At 47.0% G+C, this 23749-nt stretch overlaps 1 protein-coding gene across 1 annotated transcript in view; it reads right to left on the bottom strand.

The window, feature by feature from the left end:
* The window catches only part of LOC127462648 (plexin-A4), a 160904-nt gene that overhangs the window by 8747 nt on the left and 128408 nt on the right, over nucleotides 1–23749 (bottom strand). Inside the window, exons 23-27 of the mRNA XM_051771449.1 lie at nucleotides 19720–19823; nucleotides 17238–17337; nucleotides 15352–15542; nucleotides 12498–12667; nucleotides 9156–9368 (exon numbers count right to left, since the gene is read on the bottom strand). Of these exons, the coding sequence (XP_051627409.1) occupies nucleotides 9156–9368; nucleotides 12498–12667; nucleotides 15352–15542; nucleotides 17238–17337; nucleotides 19720–19823 (778 nt within the window). The remainder of the gene's footprint in view (nucleotides 1–9155; nucleotides 9369–12497; nucleotides 12668–15351; nucleotides 15543–17237; nucleotides 17338–19719; nucleotides 19824–23749) is intronic.

Raw genomic sequence — 23749 nt, 5'->3', positions numbered from 1 at the left:
CCCCAGGCACACCTGAAGAGCTGCCTGGGAGTAAAGCAGGCATTTAGAGATGCCAAGAGGACCTTCCCTGAGAAATTACCTCCAGGAGGAGACGGTGAGCAGGATGAATGAATTTTTCTAGACCTTTACTACTTCCAGAAAAACTCAAACAAGTCTCAGCATCAGCTGCTGGCCAAAATCAGATCTGTGCTACCTGGACAAGAGTGTCAGGAACTGGTGGCATCCGTGACATTGCTGAGAAAACAAGGAATCCTATGGCCAAAAAATCAAGGTGCTCCTGGGCATCCAAAAAAAACCCCCCTACATCCACGTGCAACCAGCACAGTTGACAGACTTGTGGAGAAAACAGGCTGCAGTGCAGTGAAATGCATTGATTTATGGGGCTTCAGAAGAGCCCATGGAGAAGAGCCCAGCTCCTCATGAATACTGACTGGCACCCTCCTGTTGGGTGAAATGAGAAGGGAAGGGGATTAAATCACAGCAAAAATAAACGAGGCAGGTGGAGGAAAGCAGAGGTGCCAGTCTGGCTCTGACAACCAGTCGAAATGTTCCCTTTCCTCTCTTGTTCAGCTGTCATCAAATGGTGGCAGGGTGGTGGGTGTAGGGACAGGCTGCTCCCAAAAAGCAGAGCACAGACACTTATCATCTGCTTCTCCAAGTTTCTCCTGTTTCCCTTCCACCTGGTAGCAGAAGCCTCTTGAGTCTGTGACTCATGAGGGTCTGAAAGCTCCCTATCCCTTTCCAGCCCTTCAGAGATCATTTTCCAGCATCACAACACTCCCATGACTCATCTGAGCAAGGAAAAGCTACAGGAAACACTCCCTGGAGAGAGGGATGGGATGCACAGATCTGAGCTTCAAGAATCAGAGTTTCAGGGCCTGGAGGCCTCTGTGGCCATGACAGACTCTCCAGCTGTGATCTCAGTGTTCTGGGTTCACGGGCCATTACCCACCATCAGACCAAAGTGTCCTGGTCTCCAGACTCAATTCCCTGGCATCACACACCTGAGCAGTCATTTCCCATTAAGGTTGCACGCCAAGATATTGTGGGAATGTGTTTTGTGGCAAAAATAAAAGAAGAAGAAGGGGAGAAAAAAGCATGTATCAATAACCAAACCTATCTGAGGGAGAAGACATAACATCCTTCCACCCGAATTCTGCAGTGGCCCAATAACTTATTTACACAGAAGAGTTTCTAATGAAGCCATCATTGCACTCTCTAAAGAAATGATGGATGTGTATATTAAAGCAGCCTAGCAGGGGGATGACAACATCCCTGCTGAGTCTTTATTTACCTTCTATTTGAGCCGGGATCCTCAGAGGCACTTAGGGCCTCTCTGCCATTTGCATCCCCCTAATGCAAAAGCTGTCACCAAACCCCAGAGGTCCTTGCATTTGCACTGCTGGAATTTGCAGTCTGTGTGTCTTTGTGCTGCTTCCCTCAGACCCTGCAGCTGACAGCTCTCCCTCACACCAGAGCAGAGCTGTGAGGTAATTCCAGGGGGAATGGGATGCTCTGTCACCGGTGAGCAACACCAAGTTGAGGGCTCAGATCTCACCTGAGACCTGGACAGGTCGTTGGCTCACACTTCCAAAGGCAGCAGGAGGCTGGGAACACAAGACTAAACCAGACTCCCTCTGAATGAGACAGAAAGGTGACAAAGCAGCAAATTCACCTTAACCTGCCCCCAAAGGGTCAGAGTGAGAGTCTGAAGTAGAAGACGGTGACTACTTGGTCAGATGTGCATCACTTGCTACTGCTCCCCTTCTCCAGTTTTGGTTACCTCCAATGGATTCTTTCCCAGCTATTTCCAGAAAATCCTGAGCCAGAAATCAAAAGATCCAGCCTTATGTGTTCCAGTTTCCTCTGAGTCCCAGGAACGGCCTCCATTCTCACCTCAAGGCTGTTTATCCTCTGATATGACAGGAAATTTGTTCATTAGATTTCAGAAACAATAAAAGTAATGAGGAACTGGGGTAAATCCGTCATTCCAGCACATCATCAGCTCAGATGGAGGATGTGAGAGTAACCAGGCCTTGGGATGTGACCTCACAGGTATCATTTTAGCACAGCAACTTACCCCAGCCTGGCTTGGAGTGGAGAGCCCATGAGACCATCCAGTGCCACTGAAATACGGAGAAGGATTTGGGATGCACCCGTATTGAGTCCTAAAGAATAGTTGTTCCCTTTTGTTCCACAACCTCCTCTTTCCCTGAGTTGTCTTTGTTTTCTTTTGTTTTGCTTTGTTTTCCCAAGGAAAGCAATACAACAGCGACCTGGGAATACATCACAATGACCTGGGAATACATGTTTATCCAGTGGTAAATGCTCTTTCCTTCAGTACCAACCTGGAAAGGCTCCTTAGGGGAGCTGTTTCACCAGAAAAACTGTGCCTGCCGCCACTCAGTAACTCATTAACTCAACAAAAGAGAAGAGAAAAGCCATGTTGCCAGTGCTTCCTCTCCAGCCTGAAATTTTCCAGCCCAGCCCATGGTTTAGGCAGCTTAGCATGGAGCTAATTGCCTTCCAAAAGATCTTTTTGTCGTGGTTGTTGTTTGTCGCTGGGTTGGGACTGCGCTCATTAATAATCATTTTAGCATATGAAAAGCTTGTAACGAATCCATGAGCTGCAGACGGCAGAGCAATTACAGCAATCACATAATTAGGGTTATGCAATAGCCGGCTGTACCCAGACCACTGGAGGAGGAAAAGATGCTTGAAAGGGATATGGGGGACTGCTAAAGCAGGGAAGGGCTGATGGAAAGCTTGGGAACAACCTAGTGGCCAGCTTTTTTATGGGATGAAGTGAAGCAATGCAAGGACATGCTGTCAGTTCTGGTTTTGACACAGAACAGTGGGTTTAGTTTCCTGGGAAGCATCTGAGCTGCTGGATGAGGCCTTGGCAGAGACTGCCCAGGGAAATCATGGATGCCCCATCCCTGGAAGTGTTCGAGGCCAGCTTGTACAGGGCTTGGAGTAACCTGGTCTAGTGGAAGGTGTCCTCGCCCATGGCAGGAGGCTGGAATGAGGTGATCTTTAAGATCTCTTCCCACCCAAACCATTCCAGGATTCAGCCACAGTCAGTCACAGGACTGTTAGCCCAGACTGACCCTATTCCAGGGAGAGGTTTAAGGCCAGGCTGTTGGACACTGGTTGGACTTTGGCAGTACCAGCATGACAGCTGAGCAGAAAGCATCCAAAATTAGCTGAAGACCTCCTAGTACTTCCAGAAATTTGCCTTGAAGTGCTTTAGGGAATTTAAGGAACGATTCTGCCTGTGTATGCAAACCCTAGGTAGGACAATGATTTTATTTTGCCTGTGCATGGCTTTTCCTGCTGCTTTTCAGCTCCGAATAAAGAGCGGAGAATTGATGGACAGCATTGATTAAATGGCTGAAGAGTGAATTGGTGCACAGGTAGTTTCTCTGAGAGGGAAAATCATCCAGCATCACCTCAGTGCAGAGGTTGTTTGGGGCTGTACCCTCGACAAGCAGACACGTTTTCATCCTGCCTGCTGAAAACTGCACCGTGTGAGAACAGCATGTTACTGTGAGGAGAAAACTTCAGGATTTTTTTTTTTTTTTTGGAGTTGAAAAGTAAAGAAAGACTAGTGAACAGTCTTCAGATGCACCAAAACCTGCCCCAGAGAGGCAGGGAATGAGCTGCACCCCCAACCCCGGGGGTGGGATGACGTGACCTGGCCTCTAATTACAGCCAGGAAGATTTTGGCTGGCCACGAGGGAAAACACTGGGTTGGGAAGGACAGGGAAGCACAGGAATGGATTGCCTGAGGACAGCAGAGGCTCTGTTGCTGGAGGCCTTTAAGAAAGGGGTAGACAAGCACCTGTCAGGAAGGCTTTAGACAGAGCTGATCCTGCCCTGAGGCATTAGCTGGTCGGGTTGACCTCCCGAGGCCCCTTCCAGCACTGTTTTTTATTATCTCTGCTGACAACACCCCCTGCCTTGACCCTTGGTATGCAATAGTTCGAACCTTCTTTCTGGCAGAGGAATGAGGCAGAGAGGTCTGTGTTTTTTTTAAGTAGAGACAGGATTTGCACCTGTCATGTGATGCTCTTTTTTAAGGCCCTGGGAGTTTCTGTCTAAAACCTCAATAACTTACAATGTTTGGGTGCATGAAACTTATAACCTTTATTGTATTAAACTAGTCCAGTTGGTGGGTTTTTCTTCCCCAAAGTTGGCTGCAAAGGGGCCAACAGACATCAAGCACTGCACAGGTGGAGACCTTCTAGTGAATAGAGAGTCCTGAAACCACAAGCTGGCACACCCTGTGGGTTAGATCATGAATTGGTACAGACTTGCTGTTTTGTGCATTCCAAACACACTCCCAAAGCATTTTCTAACAAGCCTAAGACCTGACATCTAGAACTAATGGCATGTAAATCATAGGTGCCTCAGGAATCACAGAATCATAGGATGGTTTGGGTGGGAAGAGACCTTAAAAATCATCCAGTCCCATCCCCTACCATGGGCAGGGACACGTTCCACTAAACCAGGTTGCTCCAAGCCCCATCCAACCTGACCTTGGACACTTCCAGGGATGGGGCAGCCACAGCTTCTCTGGGCAACCTGTGCCAGGGCCTCCCAACCCTCTGAGCACAGAATTTCTTCCTAAGTTGTGCCTAAATCTCTCCCTTTTAGTTTAAAACCATTCCCCTTGCCCTATCACTATGTGCCTGTGCAAGGAAAAAACAAGTAGGTGAGACCATGGACACAGGACCTGGGTACCACCAGCTCAGTCAGGCAGTGTTTGCACCAAGGTTACCATGATAAAATGCAGGTGTTAGAACTCTGAATACCACATATCACTTCAAACTTCTTTCAGTCCTGATCCCGGCAGGCCTATTTTGAAATGGTCTTTGCTGGGTGACTCTTAAGCTGTTAAGAATACTTGTAATGTCTCCATTGACTTTCAGTTTTTCTTTGAGGGGCTCTTTTCAATGCACAATTGGCAGCCAAAAGGAGACCAAGTCCCTGCAGGGGTGAGGAAAAAAAAGCACCAGTTCTTCTCCTTTCAGCACTGCAGGTATTTTGGGCACCAGTGTGAAATGGAAATACTCTTGGGCTTCTGCTTTTTGTGCTCTGCCCCTTTCCAGTCTCCCACATCCCTGTCTCCGTGCCAGGCTTCGGTAGGGAAACATCATATTGATTGTGATGCAGGCAATTAAATGGTGTTAATGAAGTTCAAACAAGTGTTATCATAAGCTTGGCAGCACGGAGAGAAATGAAAGGTCAGCCACAGCCCTTTGTCATCTTTTCAGTGTGGTGTTGAATGCTAATGAGACAGCCCCAATTAGAACAGGCTCCCCTTTGTATTGCTTGGGGATTGCATCAAATGCTCCCAAGTTCTCCAGATTTCCTGGCTCAAAGGGGACATTTGAAGTAAACTTGAAAAGATGCAGATCTGAAGCTGCTCTAATGTAAATTCAGCAAAGCCTATGGAGTTTTACCAGCTGAAGTCAGACGAGATTCTGCTCCACCGTTCCCATTCTTTTCCTCTTTTTTTTTTTTTTAATACTTTTTTTTCAATAGACTCATATAATGATAATTGAAAAGCCTACACTTTGTTTTAGAACTGCAGCCTGGATCTTCATGGCTTCAACAAAAGTCAAAGAGCCTGTCCCCATTTCCTGGGTTAATTCTCCTGCCTCACCAGGATTGTTTCAGCAGGCAGAGTCCACCCCTGCTTCCAATAGTGCTGTAAAGGACTGTCACGGAATTATGGAATGGTTTGGGTTGGAAGGGACCTTTAAAGGTCATCCAGTCCCCCTGCAATGAGTGGGGACAGCTTCAACTGGACTTAAGTGAGGCACAGTAATTTTTTTTTGCTGTTGTCAGCAAATCCATTGCCTTGGATGATCATAGAAATGGACACTAAAACAACCAACCCCTCAGAATGTCATGGGAATTCTCAATATCCTTTATAGTTTTCCATGAAGGCAACATGGAATTGAAAAAATTGGTAAATTTTAAAACTTTTGTATTAGTAGTTGTCATGAATCCTAATTCTGAACCCAACACTTGAATCATCACAAACAAGTAACTGAAAACATGAGAAAATCCTTCCACGAGCCAAACAAATAAACAAAACCACTGAAGAAGGTTCCTGATGGCCTTGCTACTGAAATCCTTTGGAATCAGATTTCCAGGTGACTCCTGCATGGAAGTAGACCACTGGTCAGACCAGATTTTGTAACTTTTCCCCTCTCAATGTACATTCACAGCCTAAAGAGGTGGAAAGCCACTGTTTGAAGGACTGGAGGAAGGTACTTTCAACTATTCCCGCTTCTTATGCCAAGGTCATTTCCTGCTCTGAGTTTTGGGAGTCCTGAAGGCACGTTCTACACCAAGGAACCAGTTTTTCAAAGGGATGGCTTGGAGTGGCCCAGTTCAGCTCCATTCCAGCAGCTCCTTAAAAGCCAAGAGTCTTTCTTTACTCCAGAGTGCCTCTGAGTTGGGTACAATCTCCCACTGCCTAATTACCCTCTTAGAGTTTCTTCTTCATCAAAGAAGTTCATTTGATTTCAGGTTCTTCTGATTTACTCAACCACTTCTTAAACTCCACAACTGAAAAATCTTTTTATCTCCTGATTCACCCTCTGAAGAAATCTAGTGGTCTTGAAGGATGCCTCCTCCAGCTGATGCTGACTACAGAAATAGCTCCAACCAGGACTGGGAGCCTTTGGATTTGGAATAACTCCCTCAAAGCACAATTGCAGAATGGAGAAAAGGAATTAATTAGCTCAGGGTAGAACTGAAATTATATTTTATTCATCCCTGAGATGCTTTTTTCCTTTCATCTCCCACAGCATCCAGGTGCCACTGCCCTGAGTCAGTGGATCTGACACACAAAAACATAAGCAGGGAAGAAGCTGTAACCATATTCCAAACCCCACAGCCTCCCCTTGGGCTTCAGTTCAAGTTGTCAGACATGAGTGCAGAAAACAATGCAGCACATGCTGGGGTCAGACATCCAGTGATGTTTAGGAGCAGCAGGAGGTGTTATGTACCTCATTTGCAAACCCAGTCGTTTGGGAAAACTTCCAAGGAAATGCAGCAACTGTTGCTGAAGATCACTGGGCACCAGGATTTAGCTCCAAAAAGTTGCAAAGTGAAATCAATACTGGAAAAACAAAATCAGAAACTGCAGCCTTTTTTTAATCCACAAAAAAAATATCCCATTCTCCCCTTCTGTACCTCAGTTTGTCACTCAAATGTACCTTCTCCGAAGATAAAAATCAACCAGGTTCATCTGTCAAACAAAGTATTTGGCCACAGAAAACAACCACACTCGAAGAATGTTGTTAAAGCATCACTGGAGAATGACATCTTTGGGTCAGTATTGGTGCAAACCTGATTTCTAAAACTCTACTTTCCCATTATTCAGGTCAATCCAGCAAACAGCTTCAATACACACTAAGGAACTTGGACACTGCACCAGTTGTTTGGGAAAATTTCCAAGGAAATGCAGCACCTACTGCTGAAGATCTCTGGGCACCAGGATTTAGCCCCAAAAAGTTGTAAAGTGAAATCAATACTGAAAAAAACAAAACAGAAACTGCTCCTTTTCTTTATCCAGCAAGGGAAAAAAAGGTGCTGCATAAGGAAATTCCTATTCTCCACTTCTGTACCTCTGTCACTCAAATGTACTTTCTCCAAAGATAAAAATCAACCAGGTTCATCTGTCAAACAAAATATTTGTCCACAGAAAACAACCAAACACAAAGAATGTTGTTAAAGCATCACTAGAGTGTGACATCTCTGGGTCACTGTTGGTGCAAACTTGATTTGTAAATGAATCTCAGATATTTCCTTCCCGTTATCCAGGTCAATCCAGCAATGAGCCTCAATACATACTAAGGAACTTGGACACAGTACCAGAAGTAGGTCATAATTAAGCAAGGTGGCTTGTGAGGGCCTTACAGGTTGCCTAGAAACCACATTTGCTGAAGTGTTTAACCACATCTAAAAATAATTCTCCAGACAAATCGCACACCAACGGGAGAATCGTTGGGAAAAATGCTGCCTTGTGCCAACCAGGGGACAGAGCTCTTTGATCATTCACACTCCTCTTCGACAAAATGAGAGAAAACCATCCCCACCAAAGGAAATCCAGGGATTTATTGGGCAGTGTGAGGTGTCTACAGCAGCAGAGGTCTCCTACAACCTGCACGACATGGTATCAGTTTTAGGCCGCGCCTATGAAGTCACCCAGAGAAATCATTGCTGGAAACTGGGTGCATTGTACAGGAATGATCTGTAAGATAAACCTGCCTTTGTATTTACAGAGTAACAACCATTCTCCACCTTGCAGGCCCCAAACCTGCCAATAACACCGAGAGAGCCTTGGAAAGCAAAGCACAGATCAACTGCTGCAAAGCTTCCTCCAGCAGAAAGGATCACACTGAATGGAGTGCAGGATGGGCTGGTTGCTTTTCCTGGGGCAAACCCTACGGAAACTGAAGTTCCAACATGCTGCAGGAATAGTTGTTTTGGTTGTGTTCACTGTAGAGCAGCTTTGCCAGACACTGATTTTCAGCACATGAGATTGAACAGCAGAGCCACAGGAGACTGAACAGTGGAGCCACGGGTCTTGTAGATGTGGATAAAACACTTGGAAAGACCTGTGACCATTCAGAAAACACCTGCAGGGCTTCAGTCACCAGCCTGTCAGTCTTCTGGCATCTCACTCAAAGCACAGAAGAGCCTCCAAGGAGAGTTACTGGGAGATAATTGTATGTCCCTTGGGATCTAGGCAGTGTGGGGACTGTCACAATGATGCTGAGAACAGCAAACCACTTCTGGTCTGTGTGGAAAGACTTAGAAGCCCATTTACTTCACAGGGCTCAAACACATCACCTCCCCTTCCTTCCTCCCTCTACAGCCTCTCAACAGTTTCTCCTCACGAGAAACAATAAAGGCAAACACCTTCTTTCACACCTCTAATTAAATTCCCATCTCTGCTGCAAGGCACGTGGGAACAAAAGGCTGACATGGAGATCTCTGCCTAGCAAAACCCAAAGAGAAAAAGCCCAGAGGTATCTCCCAAAGGCAACAGTGGTGACACCTCCTGGCATCACGAAGCAGGGCCTTGCTGAATTACTCATGTCATTCCTATTTCTAGGGCTAAAACTCACCTTTCCACCCAGTTCTTGTAGCTGGGGATGTCCTTGGCGTAGAGGAGCTTGTTGGAGGGGGAGTCTTTGCCCAGCCGGTGCTCTGAGGTGGAACAGGAGTCCATGAAGGTCTGGGCCACCACAGACAGACAGGCATCTGTGATGCTGTTTTTGTGGATGTCGAAGACAAACTGTGGGTTCTTGATCATGTTGACCCAGAACCTTAAGGGGAGGCTGCAAGAGGGGAAAGACAGTCAGGGCACAGCTCACAGGCTTTGTTGTGTGGGGTTACAATGGTAAGTGGTGGGTGGAAATCAAAACTCATGGTGGGGAGATGAGGGTTTCAGGATAAGATTGACAGAAAATAAATTCCTCCCCTACACTCCAGGGACAGCAGCAGAGTCACCTTGGGAGTGGCTTTGCTCCCTGGTATCCTCACAGGGCAGATTCTGGCAGTCTTAAAGTCAATACAATCTTATTAAAGTTGCACATAAATTAGTGGGAGTGATCAGACATTGGAATGGGCTGCCCAGGAAGGTGGTGGAGTGACCGTCCCTGGAGGTGTTTAAGAAGAGATTGGATGAGGCACTCAGGGCCATGGTCTGGGTGACAAGGTGGTTTTGAGTCACAGATTTGGCTCAACGATCTCAGAGGGCTTTTTCACCCTGGTTGATTGTGTGATTCTGTGATCCCATGGTATCTGAGGTGAGGACAATGCTTCCAAGCTTCTATACATCAAGTTGCAATGTAATTTGGCCCCTATTTGTTGCTTCATCAGACAAACACAGGCACTGCATCCATATGGATGGTAAGGGTGGTGAGGCACAGGAACAGGTTGCCACATCCCTGGAAGTGTTCAAAGTAAGGTTGGACAGGGCTTTGAGCAACCTGGTCTAGTGGAAGGTGTCCCTGCCTATGGCAGGGGGCTGGAATTGGAGGATCTTTAAGGTCCCTCCCAGCTCAAATCATTCTGTGATTCTAAACATTTGTCACTGAGGAATTTGGCTTTCAGCCCTTGTGGCAACCCCCTGGGAAGAAGAGTAGGTAGAGCTCCCAGGATGAGGCTGGGAATGTTCATGGCATGCACTGTGTGCTGGGGACACCGTGCACTGTCACAATCCACCCTCAAACCCAAGGCTGCAAACAATCCCAGCACACTGGGCATGAAGCAGTTGCTACATGACAGGGAAAAACCTGCTGCCTCAAGGAAAAAAAAAAAAGAGGAGCTGGGAAACAAGCATTGCAGCCTTTGAAATGAAAATCTATCTGCCCTAACCAAGGAAATGTTATTCCAATTGCAATCCAAAGCCCTTTCTCCCTTCCAATTTTTTTCAAAAGAGCGGTTCATTTGGATGAGATGCCCTGAGGTATCAACCTCCAGCCTTTGCCTCAAGCCTTTTTGTCAGGGCAAAGGCATTCAAGTGATCATGGCCTAGGAGCTGAGACATGTCACTGATCACAGAGCCCAGCTCTTGTCTCTCTGTCAGGCAGAATGTTAAGCCAACCTTCTCTCTCTGCACCTTCCCAAGAGGAGGATGTTATTCAGCTCAACAAATTCTCCTGATATTCCAACTAAACTCCCCAGTTCATTCCATTTGCTCATTACCCCCGTGTGTTCACTGTAAAAAATTCAGCTCCAAGTGTGATATATTTTGGGTCACAACAGGCAGTTTAACGTGTCCTGACAGAGGGATAACACCATGTTTTCCTAAACCTTGTGTTCTCCTGAGCCAAAAAACTATAGAACAAATGTAAGAAAAGCCCCACACAGGGAATCCTGCCTGCGAGGTTCAGAAGTGGGAGATGCTGGAAATTGGAGAATTATAGACTGGTTTGGGTGGGAAGGGACCTTAAAGATCATCCAGTTCCACCCCCTGCCATGGGCAGGGACACCTTCCACTATCCCAGGTTGCTCAAAGCCCTGTCCAACCTGGCCTTGGACACTTCCAGGGATGGAGCAGCCACAGCTTCTCTGGGAAACCTGTGCCCATGGCTTCCCACCCTCTGAGTAAATAATGAGTAAAGAATGACAATGAGACCTGATGGAGTTGTGGGGGAAAACATTTTAGGCTGGGGATGGAGGATCCTCAGTTGGAGGACGAGGTGGTTGAGTGACCCCTGCAAAAGTCCTTCTGCAGGTGTTTGGATGACAGCCACAGCCAGCATGAGGACGACCAGAGTCCATGTGTGTGACCTGAGGGCAGGAAAGGGCTGGGGGTGATGGCCCTCGGAGCCCCTGACGTGATTTTTGAGTTCATTTAATCTGATGGAACAGATTTCTCCAGACTGCCCCTTTCTCCACACACACAGGCACACACACACACACTGCCTTCCCCCCTCCCCCCTTAAACAAACCTCCTGCTCATTTAGTCTGAGTGGCTGCAATCAGCCTTAGATTAGTGCCGCAGATAATGTTAATAATATGCTAATGTTTCATTAGTTGAAAGCCTCCTTGGTGCGTGGGGTTTCTTTTTTTATGTCACTGCCTGTGACGATCTGCCATGAGCATGGCTGGGAAAGGGAAAAAATGCATGAGCTGGGAGCCCCATGGCTCTCCTCTGCTGTTCCTTTTATAGTCCCTCTGTTTGCACAGGAGAAGGGGAGGGAGTGATTCCCCAGGGATGTCTTTCCAAAAGGAAGACTCAGTGGAGAGGAGGTTTTTCTCCACTGGTCCTGGTTTTTCCCCACTGTCCTATTACATATATGAGGAGAGGCCTGATGAGAGCAGGGGCTGATGTCACACTCTGTCACTGATGTCACACTTTGTCACTCAATCCAAAGGAGACTCACATCCACCTCCAGACCCTTTAAATGCTCAGTACCATTGGAGATGCTCTCCTGGCCTCGAGCTGCCACCCAGGATGGTCTCCTGTGGGTGCTGCACATTCCCTGTGCACATCTGGGATATCTTAAAAAAATCCCAGCTGGCACTAGACACCTCTGTGTGGGCAAACAAATGGAGCTTTAAGCCCCATCCTGACTATAGTGGGAATTAAATGTAGTGGGAATTCAAACATTTTGCCTAGATGAAGCCAGTGGTGCTGAATCCTCTCCCACACCTCCCTAGGTATTCCCACGGTCCTGGGCACTGCAGCAGTTAAACACTTCAGCATTTTTCCGCATGAAATGCCTCAAAAATGCTGCCATTCCCATGGAATACAGGCAAACTTGGGCCTGTTTAGCCAAAGTTCTCCATTCTTGGGAGAATTATTTAGATTCTGGGATATTCTGACTAGTGAAAACCTGGTGCTCTGAATCCCACACCAGGCTCTCCCCCAGCAGCCAGATTCCAAACCACACATTCCTTTACTCTCCTTCCAACCCAGTGCCTGGTGCTGGGCCATGCTGGGGTGTGTCACTCACCAGTTACTCTTCCAGGTGTGCCTCACGTGGGGGTCGTGGATGTTGTGTTTGTCAGCCTGCTCATCCAGGAAATCAAACATGTACTTGATAGCCAGGGGGAGGGCACTGCCACGGTGGGCAGTGCTGAAGATGGTCTCAAAGAGGTCATCTACAAACTTCTGGAGGGTGCCCTGTCAGGAGGAGAAAGGGAAGAGGAACGTGAGACAACAAGTAGGAAGAGGAGGCTGAATTTTGGTACCTCCCTGGAAACAGAGTGTGTCTGTGGATCAGGCCCCTGAGGGTGTGATTGGAAAATGGGAGCCATGAAATATCAGTTAAATGTGACCTGATTTGGGAATTTCAATACAGGTGTCACAATAACCACTACACCTGGTTGTCAGCCAGGTCCAGATGTGCTCCCTGTCCTCCCTGCTCTGAGCATGCCCTGCCTGGAAGGTGGCTGAGCTGAGGTGGGACACCTTCCTCCATCTCAGGTACATGGTGATGGAGAAGCTCCACTTTGTTTCCAGTGAGATTCCTCTTCTCTGCATCCCATCCCCAACTGCTTTAGTGCACTCATGAGACAAAACCCTGCCATTTTCTAGGCTGGCTTTTCACCCAGGGCCATTTTTTAAGCTGGGAATAGAAGTCAGATGGCTGTAGAGCACAGCAGGTGTCTTTGAGACAAATAGGACAAGAGTACCTAGAGAGAGGCAGTTGGTTTACATGTGTGACTGGTTTAATAAATAAGGCAAAATTCTTCTTAATTCCCAAGAGGCCTCCTCATTTTTTACTATCCACTGGCATGGGACTAAGGCAAATCCTAAAAGCAATGCATGGATCTGCCATGCACTACTCTGCAGAGCTCAGGAATGTCCACTGCTCCTCTGGGAGGAGAATCTCAAATCCTGAGCTTGGAAAACTACCCTGATGAGGATATTTGACCTTTAGCAAGAAGGAGAGTAGCTGGAATATCAGAGGGTTGGACAGAAGGGCAGCAGAGGAGCTTTAGGCTGGACTTTGGGGAGAACCAGGCAAGGCAGGTTTTCTCTGCCACCAGAGCTTCACAGGCATTTCTATGTGAACAAACCACACAGCTGTGAAAACAACCAAAAAATAATTGAGTCTCCAACAAACAGCTCCTGATGTGCAAAATTTCCTCTTCTGAAAAGTAAAATTCTTCTCTTTCTTCTCTGCAGACCCCGGAAAGGAATTTCTCCTTTCTGGAAACAAAGCACCAGGTTCCACCAGAGTGGCTCGAGTTTACATAGAGGTACAAACACTTAATTAGAAAGCTGATGTCTCTGGCTGATTCACCACTTGATTTATTCTTTGGGAAACCAACAGAGGCACCTTGTGTGAACTCCTACAGGGTGAGTAAAGCCCTACAGCACATGTGTGACTCAGAAAGGGCCCCTGAGGGGAAATCATGTTGCTCTGACATGGAGGAGCTGCCCTCAGGTTCAGTTGCTGCAGGGAATTAGTTCTCTACGTGCTCACCCACACAAACACAAAGAAAACCTCTGAGGCTTTTAGGCAGGAGGATCCAGGTCTCAGAGGTCAGAGATTTACCAGAATAAAAATCACTGTCAGTTTAACTAAGTATTCCTGGGGATTGTATTACCAGCAATTGCTCTCTCTCCTATTTCCCTCCCTCAAACGGTCATGATGAGAAAATAAAATTGTTTAACCCAAGAGGGGAAACAATAAACCCCCAACCCTCCTACTTTGTTTCTGTGCAAGTCTTGCAGCTGCTTTTCTGCCATTTCCACAGAAAAACCAACAACCCAAGTGTTGAATCTGTGACCCAGAACACAAAGCAAAAGCAGTTCAGTGGTGGCATAGGGGACATATCCCCAGACAGTGGAAATCAGCACTGCTCCAATGCTTGCTGGTTTACACCAGCTGGGGCCAGAGCCCTGGGGAGCATCATTTTCTTTTAGCCCTGTGATCCATAAAACCATCTTGATGCCAGGGAATGGGGCAGGTACCAGGGGCTAAAGACAAAGCCACTTTATCTCCAGATCCCTCTCCAACACAGCCAGCTTGAGTGAGGCTGCAGGGAGAGTGAGACATCAGAGGCAAAATGAGTTGAGGAATAAATGTGCAGATAAAACTGTAAGGTAGGACTTAAACAAGTGATGGGGGTCTGAACTCAGATGGCATTTGCACAAACACATGAAATTGTGTTTGTGCCTATTCACACCCTGACTGAAGATAATAAATAGTCAGAGCTCTGGATATGTCTGGAGATTCCATTCAGGATGTCCCTGCTCTGCTTCCACCTGACTTGACCTGTACTTTCTCTTTGGAGCCCCTGAGCTTTCTACGTCTCAGACCAGGGGGATCTGCACTCCTTGGAGCTGGCCATCCACTGACATCATAGTCAACTTAACCCCCTGCCAAAACATCAGCACTAAAGTCTTTATTGTCCCGGGGGAAGGTGGAGAAGAAGGATTTGTACAACAAAACTCAGAGGTTTCTGGCATGGGAGCCCATTTCAGGCTGTGAGGCCTGACACATCCTTGGAACCTGAGCTGGGCACATTTACTCTCTGGCTCTTCATTTGCTCTTAATTTTGGGCAAAACTACAAACCAGTCCAATCGACATCCCCAGCCCCTCCCCCTGTGCTGACTCTCCACCAGTCTCATGGCCCTGAATTCTTTACTCCTCATTCCTTTTCCAGTGTCCCTTTTTTCACTCTGCTTTCTAAGTTCCGACTCCTTCCCTACATGCTCGGAGCAGCAATTTCCTTCTGCTCTTTATCCTCCTTCAGCACCCTTTGAGTGGTCTCTCGCTCCTTGTTGGCAAGAAACCCCACCACGGCCTCAAACCAAGCATTTCCCACCCTCCTCCCCGCCCCCCGCCACGTACCTTGGTGGCAAGAAGTCTGGTCAGGTAGATCTCAGAAACCATCTTGCTGCCCCTGTCACCCTCTTTTTGGTCACCGTGCTCGTGGTTCTTCACCAGGTGCCACATCTTGACCCCGCTCTCCAGGTCGGGGGTGATCATGGGGGTTCGGGACCGGAGGCTGTCGGGGCTCCCCGTGTAGCGGATCATGTTTTCTGTGGAGAGAGATGAGGGCTCTCAGCCCTGGGAGCTCTCCCATTGGGATTTTCAGGGAATGTCCCGATGATATGACACCTACTAGGTGCTTTTCAAAGCATTAGCCAAGTGAGTTTGCTCGTGAAAGGCAAGGGGGGGTCAGCCAAGCCAGGTGTGATGTCGATATGCCATTAAATTAAATGAGGTTCAAACACTGATTTCCAGTTGTCCACACTTTTTACCTCTTATCTTGTTCCCTGGAAAAATCTTTGGCCTGGGACAACTGGCACTGTCAGTGTCAGACACTGTCCAGGACAATACCAGTTACTCCTGGTAACCAGTATGGCTGAGTAACTGGTTTTACCCCTATGGATGTTTAGCCATACCCTGCCATGCTGTTTGGCACAGTGTCACCTCTTGTCTAGCTCCTCATCCCTCACTCCTTTGGCACCAAAGCAACCAAATTCCTGCCCACTCATCCACTTCACTCCCTGCTCCAAAATCTTATTTTTGGCAGAAATGAACCAGAACCCCAGGTGGGCCCACACAAATTTCCTCTCCAAGAAGGCTTTTAGCCTCCAAATTTTACCTCCCTTTGCCTCTGAGTCATGGCACAAGGCATTCCCCTCTCCCTGACCTTCCAGCAATGCAGCAGATCCAGGCTTTTCCAACCATAATTAACAGAAGTGTTGCACCTTTCTGTAGCAAAATCTGAATCAGCCTCATTAATGCATTACCAATCTCTACATATTAATTATCAGATGGAATATCCTTTTTCTCTCTGGATGCTGTTTTCTTAATTGCAATTAACAATCACTTCTGACCCACCACATCTTCTCCTCCCCCTGCCTCCTTCCCCACTCCCTCCTCCTGAAAAATCAAATGGCAAAAGAATTAAAGAAATCCAACAGAAATTAACCCCCCTCAAGTCTTCCTTTTCAAAGGTCACTGTGTCTTTCAGTAATTGCAACAACATGGCAAAGAGGATGAATATTAATAAGGCCTGGTGGATCATTTATGTCCTTGGAGAAAGTGGAAGGGGGTTCCTCTGGACATTGAGGAACTCTGCTTTCCAAGATAAAGGGAGTGAAAAAGGGTTGGAGATGCTTTCATACATTAAAAATAATAATAAATTGATATAACAGCAGCATCCAGGTTGGAGGGGGGGTTTGCAGTGCTCTGGTTGCACATCAGAGAGGTTTTGATTTGCTGTCCAGCATCCCCTTAGTGAGACACATCCTGGGCTGCAGTTCTGTCTCAGGGAGAAAGGGGTGTGAGGGAGACTCAGGAGGTCCCTGTTTGGCTCTACAGAGCAGTTTCCACCTGGTCTGTCTTTCACAGCTCTCTCATTCTCAGTTGTCTCACGGGTAAAGTGGGAACAACAATCCACCCCCTTGGGATATACTGATACAAGACTCTATGAGTGACACCCAGTGATTTAAGATGTGGGCAGCTAATTAAAAAGGCTCCTCCTTTCATTAATGAGGGAGGAGAACTTCCCGAGAGCAATCCAACCTCTTGGCTCAACAACTTGAACCAGATGCCAAAGTTTTAGATGGCTGAATCCTCTCTTCCTGCCATTCTTCAAGCAATCTCATCAAGGAATCATCTGCCCGTCACTCTCCCCGCTGGTGCTCCGTGTCTTGTGAGCACCACAATGTTTGGGATCTCTTCCCCAGAGCTCTCCCAGTCCATAGGAGCACACAAATCCTTACCATACTTGCTGGCTGACGTCCTGGAGACTGTGGAGTTGTTGACTGCATTGTAGGCAGTGACTTGCTTGGACACTAAAGCTACCACAGATCCATCTGGCACCTGTAGAGGAAAAGGGGCTTGGTCAGTAAGCTTCTGAGAACAGGTTGAGGACCATGCCAAAGGCAGCAGAAACTGAGCTGCAAACCAGTGTCAGGGTAAGCAGGACAAGTAGTTTTGACTCCAAGCTTCCAATGCTTTCTTCAGTGAGTTGTCTTTTTAATAAAAAAGGGACAAAATCTGCTGTTACACAATTAGAATCCTGCACTTGGGCAATGGGACAATTGATGACACATTCTGCTCCATTCAGGCCCTGATTCAAAGCCCAGTGATGACAATGTGAGTCAGAGAATAATTTAGGTTGGAAAAGGCTTTTAAGATCACTGAGTCCAACCATTAACCCAGTAGTGCCATGTTCACCACTCAACCATGTCCCCAAGGGCCACATCCAGAGGCCTTTCAAACACTTCCAGGGACGTTTTTTGCATTAACCTCAATAAATCTGACAACAGGTTCTTGTCAAGGAAGCTCTTGTGCAGAAAAGGAGTGTGAGAAGAATAAAATCATCTGAGCCATTTCAAACAAGCTTTGGCTGTCCCACATGGATGATAAACCTGATGGGAAACGCTCTGTTCCTTCCACCCTGATTGCAGGTGATCTCTGGGTGCCCAGTGAAGAAATGGATGTCTGGATTTTCCACTTTCAACCTCTCCGTGCACTGTCTCCCCCTTCCATGTGACAAATCCACTGCTGGACTGAAGTGACCAGCACAACTTTTCCCTTTGCTGTGTCAGGGGGGGGCTCAGACAGGGAAAAGCAGCAGGTTTGGAGTGGCTGAGCTCCAGGGTGCCACGGGATTGTGTTACAACAGACCACAGAGCTTTCTGAAATGAGCCAGACCTCCCCTTTCTCCAGCAAGACATGTGGGTCCCATATCAGAAATGCTAAAAGAGCCATATCAGGACCATCTGTGATAAATAAGACATCACAAAAACGAGACGGGCGAAAAAAGCCCCCGCTAACAACGTCTAACTCTTGGCTGTGTAATAATAATAATTAGCACTTGCATGGAGTTTTTCATCTTCAAAGCACTGCAGAGGCTAATTAAATAGCCCCTCAGCTATCACTGAAGGCAATTATTGGCTCTTTGTAGTTTCAGCCCCACACTGAAGATGGGGAAACTGAGGCAAAAAAAGGAATATCAGTGTCTGTCCCAGCACGATCCATGTGAGCCCTCAGGACAGCCAGGAAACCATGTACCCTGGCAGCTGAGGGCCTGTTCTGCCACAGCTCATCCTATAGCTGGGAGCTCATTGCCTGCAGCAAAAAAAAAAAAAAAAGGGGGGAAAAAGCACATGAAGGAAAGAAAATTCTGCCTGGTTTGTTGTTGAAATAAAATAGAAAACGCCCTTGTTCTCTCTGGGAAAAAAAAAAAAAAAGTCAGCAATGTTTCAGTCAATCTGAAGGGAAAAAAGTTTTGTTTCCTTTTCAAATTACTGCTTGCTGCCTCCTCAGGTCAGCTCTTAAATGAAAAGAGAGAATAATCTTGTTATGAAACATAGATTGCTGAAGTGTGATTGAGGAAAGGACAAAATTGTCAGCATTGGATTAAACTTAATGAGGTGCTTTTCTTCTTGTTTGGTTTTTTCCCAAGGAAGAAGCTTTTGACCAAAACTTCATTTTTTATTAAATTACCACTCGTGTAAGATATTCTCAGACTTCTTTAGCTCTCTACTATGGATTTCAAGGTCATGCAGAGATGAAGGGAAAGTCCTGTCCCAAAGTAGGTCACAAGGACCAGGACAGGGGTTCAAAACAAGTGTTCCTGGGTCAGTGACAACCCCACTGCACCCTGTTCTCCAGTGATGCTGTTTCCCACCTCCTTCTTCCAGACACTCAGACTCCCTCTTTCCATTTTTCTCTCTTCCATCCTTCTGAACTCTGCTGGGATTAGAAGGCCACTGATGCATGGGAAAAAGGAGGATGGAAGGCCTTGGGGTTATTTTTTGTCTACATGAGAAACATTTACTTGTGTTGTCTTCCTGACCACATTTCTTCTTCACACCCTTCACTCACCAGGGTGCCCCTCCTTTGAGAGAAAAAGAAGGTTTTTTCCTACCCTTGGCTTTATCTCCTCTGGGTAATTCTGACAAGGACAGTGAACAGCGTGGCTAAACTCAACGTGGAGAGTCTGTCCAGTTTACTGCCCACTCAACCATTCTTGACCTCTGCATCTTACAGTCATAAAATCACAGAATCATCAAGGTTAGAAAAGACCTTTGAGACCATCAAGTCCAACTGTTAACATGTCCCCAGGTGCCACATCTTTTTTTGAACACTTCCAGGGATGCTGATTCTGCCTCTTCCCTGAGCAAAAGAATATTTTGCCCCTCTCCTTTCTATTTTATGAGCTGATCTGATTCCCATCCATTCTCTCACAGTTACCTGGTAGTGTGCCAGGGTGTTGAGCCTCTTCCAGTCATTCTCTATCTTGGTTGTGATGTCTTCATCCTGCAGGATCATCCTTGCCCCACTTGCTTGTCTCCACTCTGTGGGTACAACAGGGATATTGAGTTTTGATATAGGGACAGAGCCCTGGCAATCCCTGTGTCCACAACCTGCCTTTACACTCTGATTACTCACAGCACTTAACTCTTAATTTATTTATATTTCTTATACCTGTTCTTGCCCCAGCGTGGCTGTTTCCAAGACCAACCTGTCCTTGCTTGTGTTTGTTCCGTGGGACAGGAGAGAACATCACTTGTGTTAGGGATAGAAATCCATCCTTGGCTCTCTTTCCTGTATCAGCCCAGACACAGCCTTTATAAATACCTGAGGTATGTGACCCTGGCATGACCCAGTCACAGAGGGGGCTCCCCTGGGCACAGCACCAAAGCCTGCTCTGGGCTCAGTTCATCTCCACTGGTGCTCACACAACACCTCCTGCATCTCAGATCCAGCAGGGATGGAGAGCAGGAAGCCCTTGGCTTCAGGCATAGCAGAGACACAATGGGGAGAAGAGTGAAGAACAGATCCAACCCCTGCTCTGTGGAGGATTTAATCCCCACCAGCCTTCAGGACACGCCTGTGGGCAGAAGGGCTCCTATTTCTGACCACATCCAGTTCTCCAGCCTCTCCCATGAAATGATGAATCCCCTCCTCCTGCAGCAGTGGAGCAGCCTGACACTTCCCAGGGTACCACTTTTTGCTCAAATCTCGAAAGATGCTCCATAGAATCATAGAGTGATTAACGTTGGGAAAGACTTCCAGGATCATGGGGTCATGTGGAGGATTGTCACAGCTTTCCCCACAGAGCACTCACAGACTTGCCTAAAGCCAGGAAAACATAAACATGGCCAAAAGGAGAGAAATGTTCTGTCACCTGGTGTCACCAGGGAAAACTGTGGCTTAATCACAACCTGGACCATTCAGAGCTCTTTTTTTGGCTGTCATGTTTTCAGTCACAGTGACCCAACCAGAGCCAAAGCAAAAAGTCTATTCATTTGCAGGAGTTAATTAAAATGAACTCTTGGATACGGAAGCATCACCTGCCACCCTTGCTTGTTTTTCCTAATACAAAAATGCAGGGACCATTGCAAATTTCTTTTGGTTTCAGCAGTTTTCTTATCACATAATTAAAATGCACTGGGAAAGCTGCACTTGCCTTTATTATTCATTTAAATTAGCAGGAAGAGGTCAGCAACTGTGTTTATTGCTGGGTGTTACTTTGGATGGGGATACTCAGAGAGTAAGCAAAGGTTGTGTTGGCTGAGCACTGATCCTGAACTGCCCTTCATCTGCTCCAGCTCCTCAGATCCTCACCTACATTATCCTTGTGATGTCTGAGGGTGATGTTCTCTGCTCATTCCCACCTGGGCAGGATTCCTGGAAGCTAACTGGTCCCAGATATTGCTTGGAAGAGCACAAAATGCTGAAGTTTGGGCCGGGCTGGGAAATGGTGCTTTTACAAAGTGCCCCACAGGGCAGCAAAGCCAATTCTGCTGTCATAGAGTGGTTTTTCTGTGCCTTCCCTGTGCTCCCTTGGGTTTGGTGTCTCTTTGACCTCTCTCCTTCATGGCTCTGCACAGTCCTATGGTCCTCCTCTCTCCTGACTCACCTTTGGGGAGAGACACACACACACTGTGTTTTGGGAGAGATGCACAGGTTCCTGGCATGGGCCTTTGATAGGAGGGTGGGCACAGCTTTCCTCACTCTGTGTTTTATTTGTATTCCAGGGCTGGACAAAGTCCTCAGAGTGGATTTCCCTCTGCTCCAGGGGAGCTGAGGACATCCTGAGGTGTCCCCTCAAGCTTCTTGTGCTCCTGCAGAGACCCAGGGGATTCCCAAGCCCTTTCCCTTGGCCTTCCTGCAGAGAGGGATCATGTGAGGAAGAGGAAGGGACAGTCTAAGAGGACAAAAGAAGGAGGAAAACACCCTGCAGGGCATGTTCAGAGCATTGGCTTCAATTTTGCCCTGGCCAAATACAAATCACTTCATCAGGCATCTGAGCAATGACAGGGAAAGGACCCCCAGCTCTTCCCAGTTCCACTTCACGCTCCTCTTCTCTGTGAGGGTCAGCTCAGAGGGTCACACAACTATCTGCAAGGAAATGCAGAGGGAATGGGAAGGGAAAAGGTGACCCTGCCATCCATCTCCACAGCACTGAGTGAGCACTGTGAGCTCTGTCCTCGCTGGCAGCCCCTGTCCCCTCTCTCATCAGATCTGAGCAGAGCCAGCACAAAGGAGAGACACACTCCAATCCAATTTGTTACACTTCCACCTTCCAGAGAGAGGGAGGCAGAGGGGGAGGGAGGTAAAAATCCCATTATCTTTATCAAGCCTTCCAATCAGGAGCAGCAGTAAATGCAAACTCAGGAGACAGCTGCTGTGAAGCCTTTATATTTCATTCAGCAGATAGTGTATCTTTTTATTGCACGCAGGAATTACTTCTTCTTTTTCTTTTTTTTTTTTCTTTTTCTTTTCCTTTTTTTTTTTTTTTTTTTTTTTTAAGAAAGAACCTTCCTGTTCAAGTTGGCTGGGAAATAAAAAGGAAATTCCAGAGGCCTTTGACAAAGAGGTGCTTCTTGGAGCTGCAGCAATGCCTGGTCAAGGAAAGACTCTATAGGGAAGTGGGAGATGGGGAGATGTCATCCTGCATCTCAAATCCTATAGAAAATGTTCCACCTCCCCCATGCCTTCTCTCTGACCTGGGTCACCCTGAAAATGCCCATTGAATAAGGGAGAAAAGTGCATCAGAGGGAACATTTTTCAGAAGCAATTGAAATTCCCAGGTGGATGGAAGACCTGCCAGCTCACTCCAAGTGCCTTCATTAGACTCCTCATCCTCAGTTCCACCATCCTGTGCACAGCAATGAGGTGTAGAACAAATGCATGTGGCTCACCCAGGCTTGATGCCTGTTTCATGATCACTCATCTCCTGAATATTTAGTCTGAAGAGCTGGGGGGCTGCTTTTAGTCTTATTTTCCAGGTGAGAGGCAGTTTGGCACAGGAAACAGAAGGATAAACCCCCTGTTCATGTGTGCAGGCACCACTACAGCAGGTGGGTAGGAAACAAAAAGGGGTGAATGCCTGTGTGATGAGCTCTAGAAAGAGAGGAGAAACTCAGCTCTGGTTTTGGGATAGAGAAAGGATCATCGTTGTTGGGAATAAGAGTTCATTTCAGAACACAGACAAAAGATGCCTGGGAATAATTTCATTCTGTATGGAACAAGTCACAGAATCACAGAATGGTTTGGGTTGGAAGGGACCTTAAAGATCATCCAGTTCTAATCCCTGCCATGAGCAGGGACAATTTCCACTAGACCAGGTTGCTCAGAGCCCCATCCAACCTGGCCTTGAACACTTCCAGGGATCCAGGGGCAGCCACAGCTTCTCTGGGCAACCTGTGCCAGGGCCTCCCCACCCTCTGAGTAAAGAATTTTCTTTCTAACATCTAATCTAAATCTGCCTCTTAGTTTAAAACCATTTCCCCTTATCCTGTCACTCCAAGCCCTTGCCCAAAGTCCCTCTCCAGCTCTCTTGGAGCCCCTTTAGGCACTGAAAGGGGCTCAGCTCTCCCTGAAGTCTTCTCCAGGTTGAACTGCCCCAACTTTCTCAGCTTGTCTTCAGGGGATATGTGCAAGCTGTCAGCCTTACTCAATATATACCAGAGTTAGACCCAGTTTAAACATTTCCAGTTTAAATGAACTCCACATTTTAATCCTGCAGGGCTGGTGAGGCAGCAAGAACTTGTCTGATAAGGTCCACAACGAGCCTGAAACAGCATCACAGAGTGCAAGGCAGCCAACCTGGCAGCTCCCACCACCTCAGCAGCCCCTTTCAAAAAGCATCCAAAACACAGGGAAGAGCAAATGCCTCAGCATGAAGCCAAATTCCTGTTTTGTGATCCCCACACCTGAACGTGTTCCCAAAGACGGGGTATTTAATTTACAGTGAGGGCTTCAAAAATGATAA

This window comes from Manacus candei, unplaced genomic scaffold (assembly GCF_025592945.1).
Source record: "Manacus candei isolate 608988 ecotype Guabito, Panama unplaced genomic scaffold, ASM2559294v1 h1tg000133l, whole genome shotgun sequence".
NCBI classification, from domain to species: Eukaryota; Metazoa; Chordata; class Aves; order Passeriformes; family Pipridae; genus Manacus; species Manacus candei.
The sequence above is the reverse complement of the archived record's forward strand: the minus strand, read 5'-3'. Positions and strand labels throughout refer to the sequence as shown.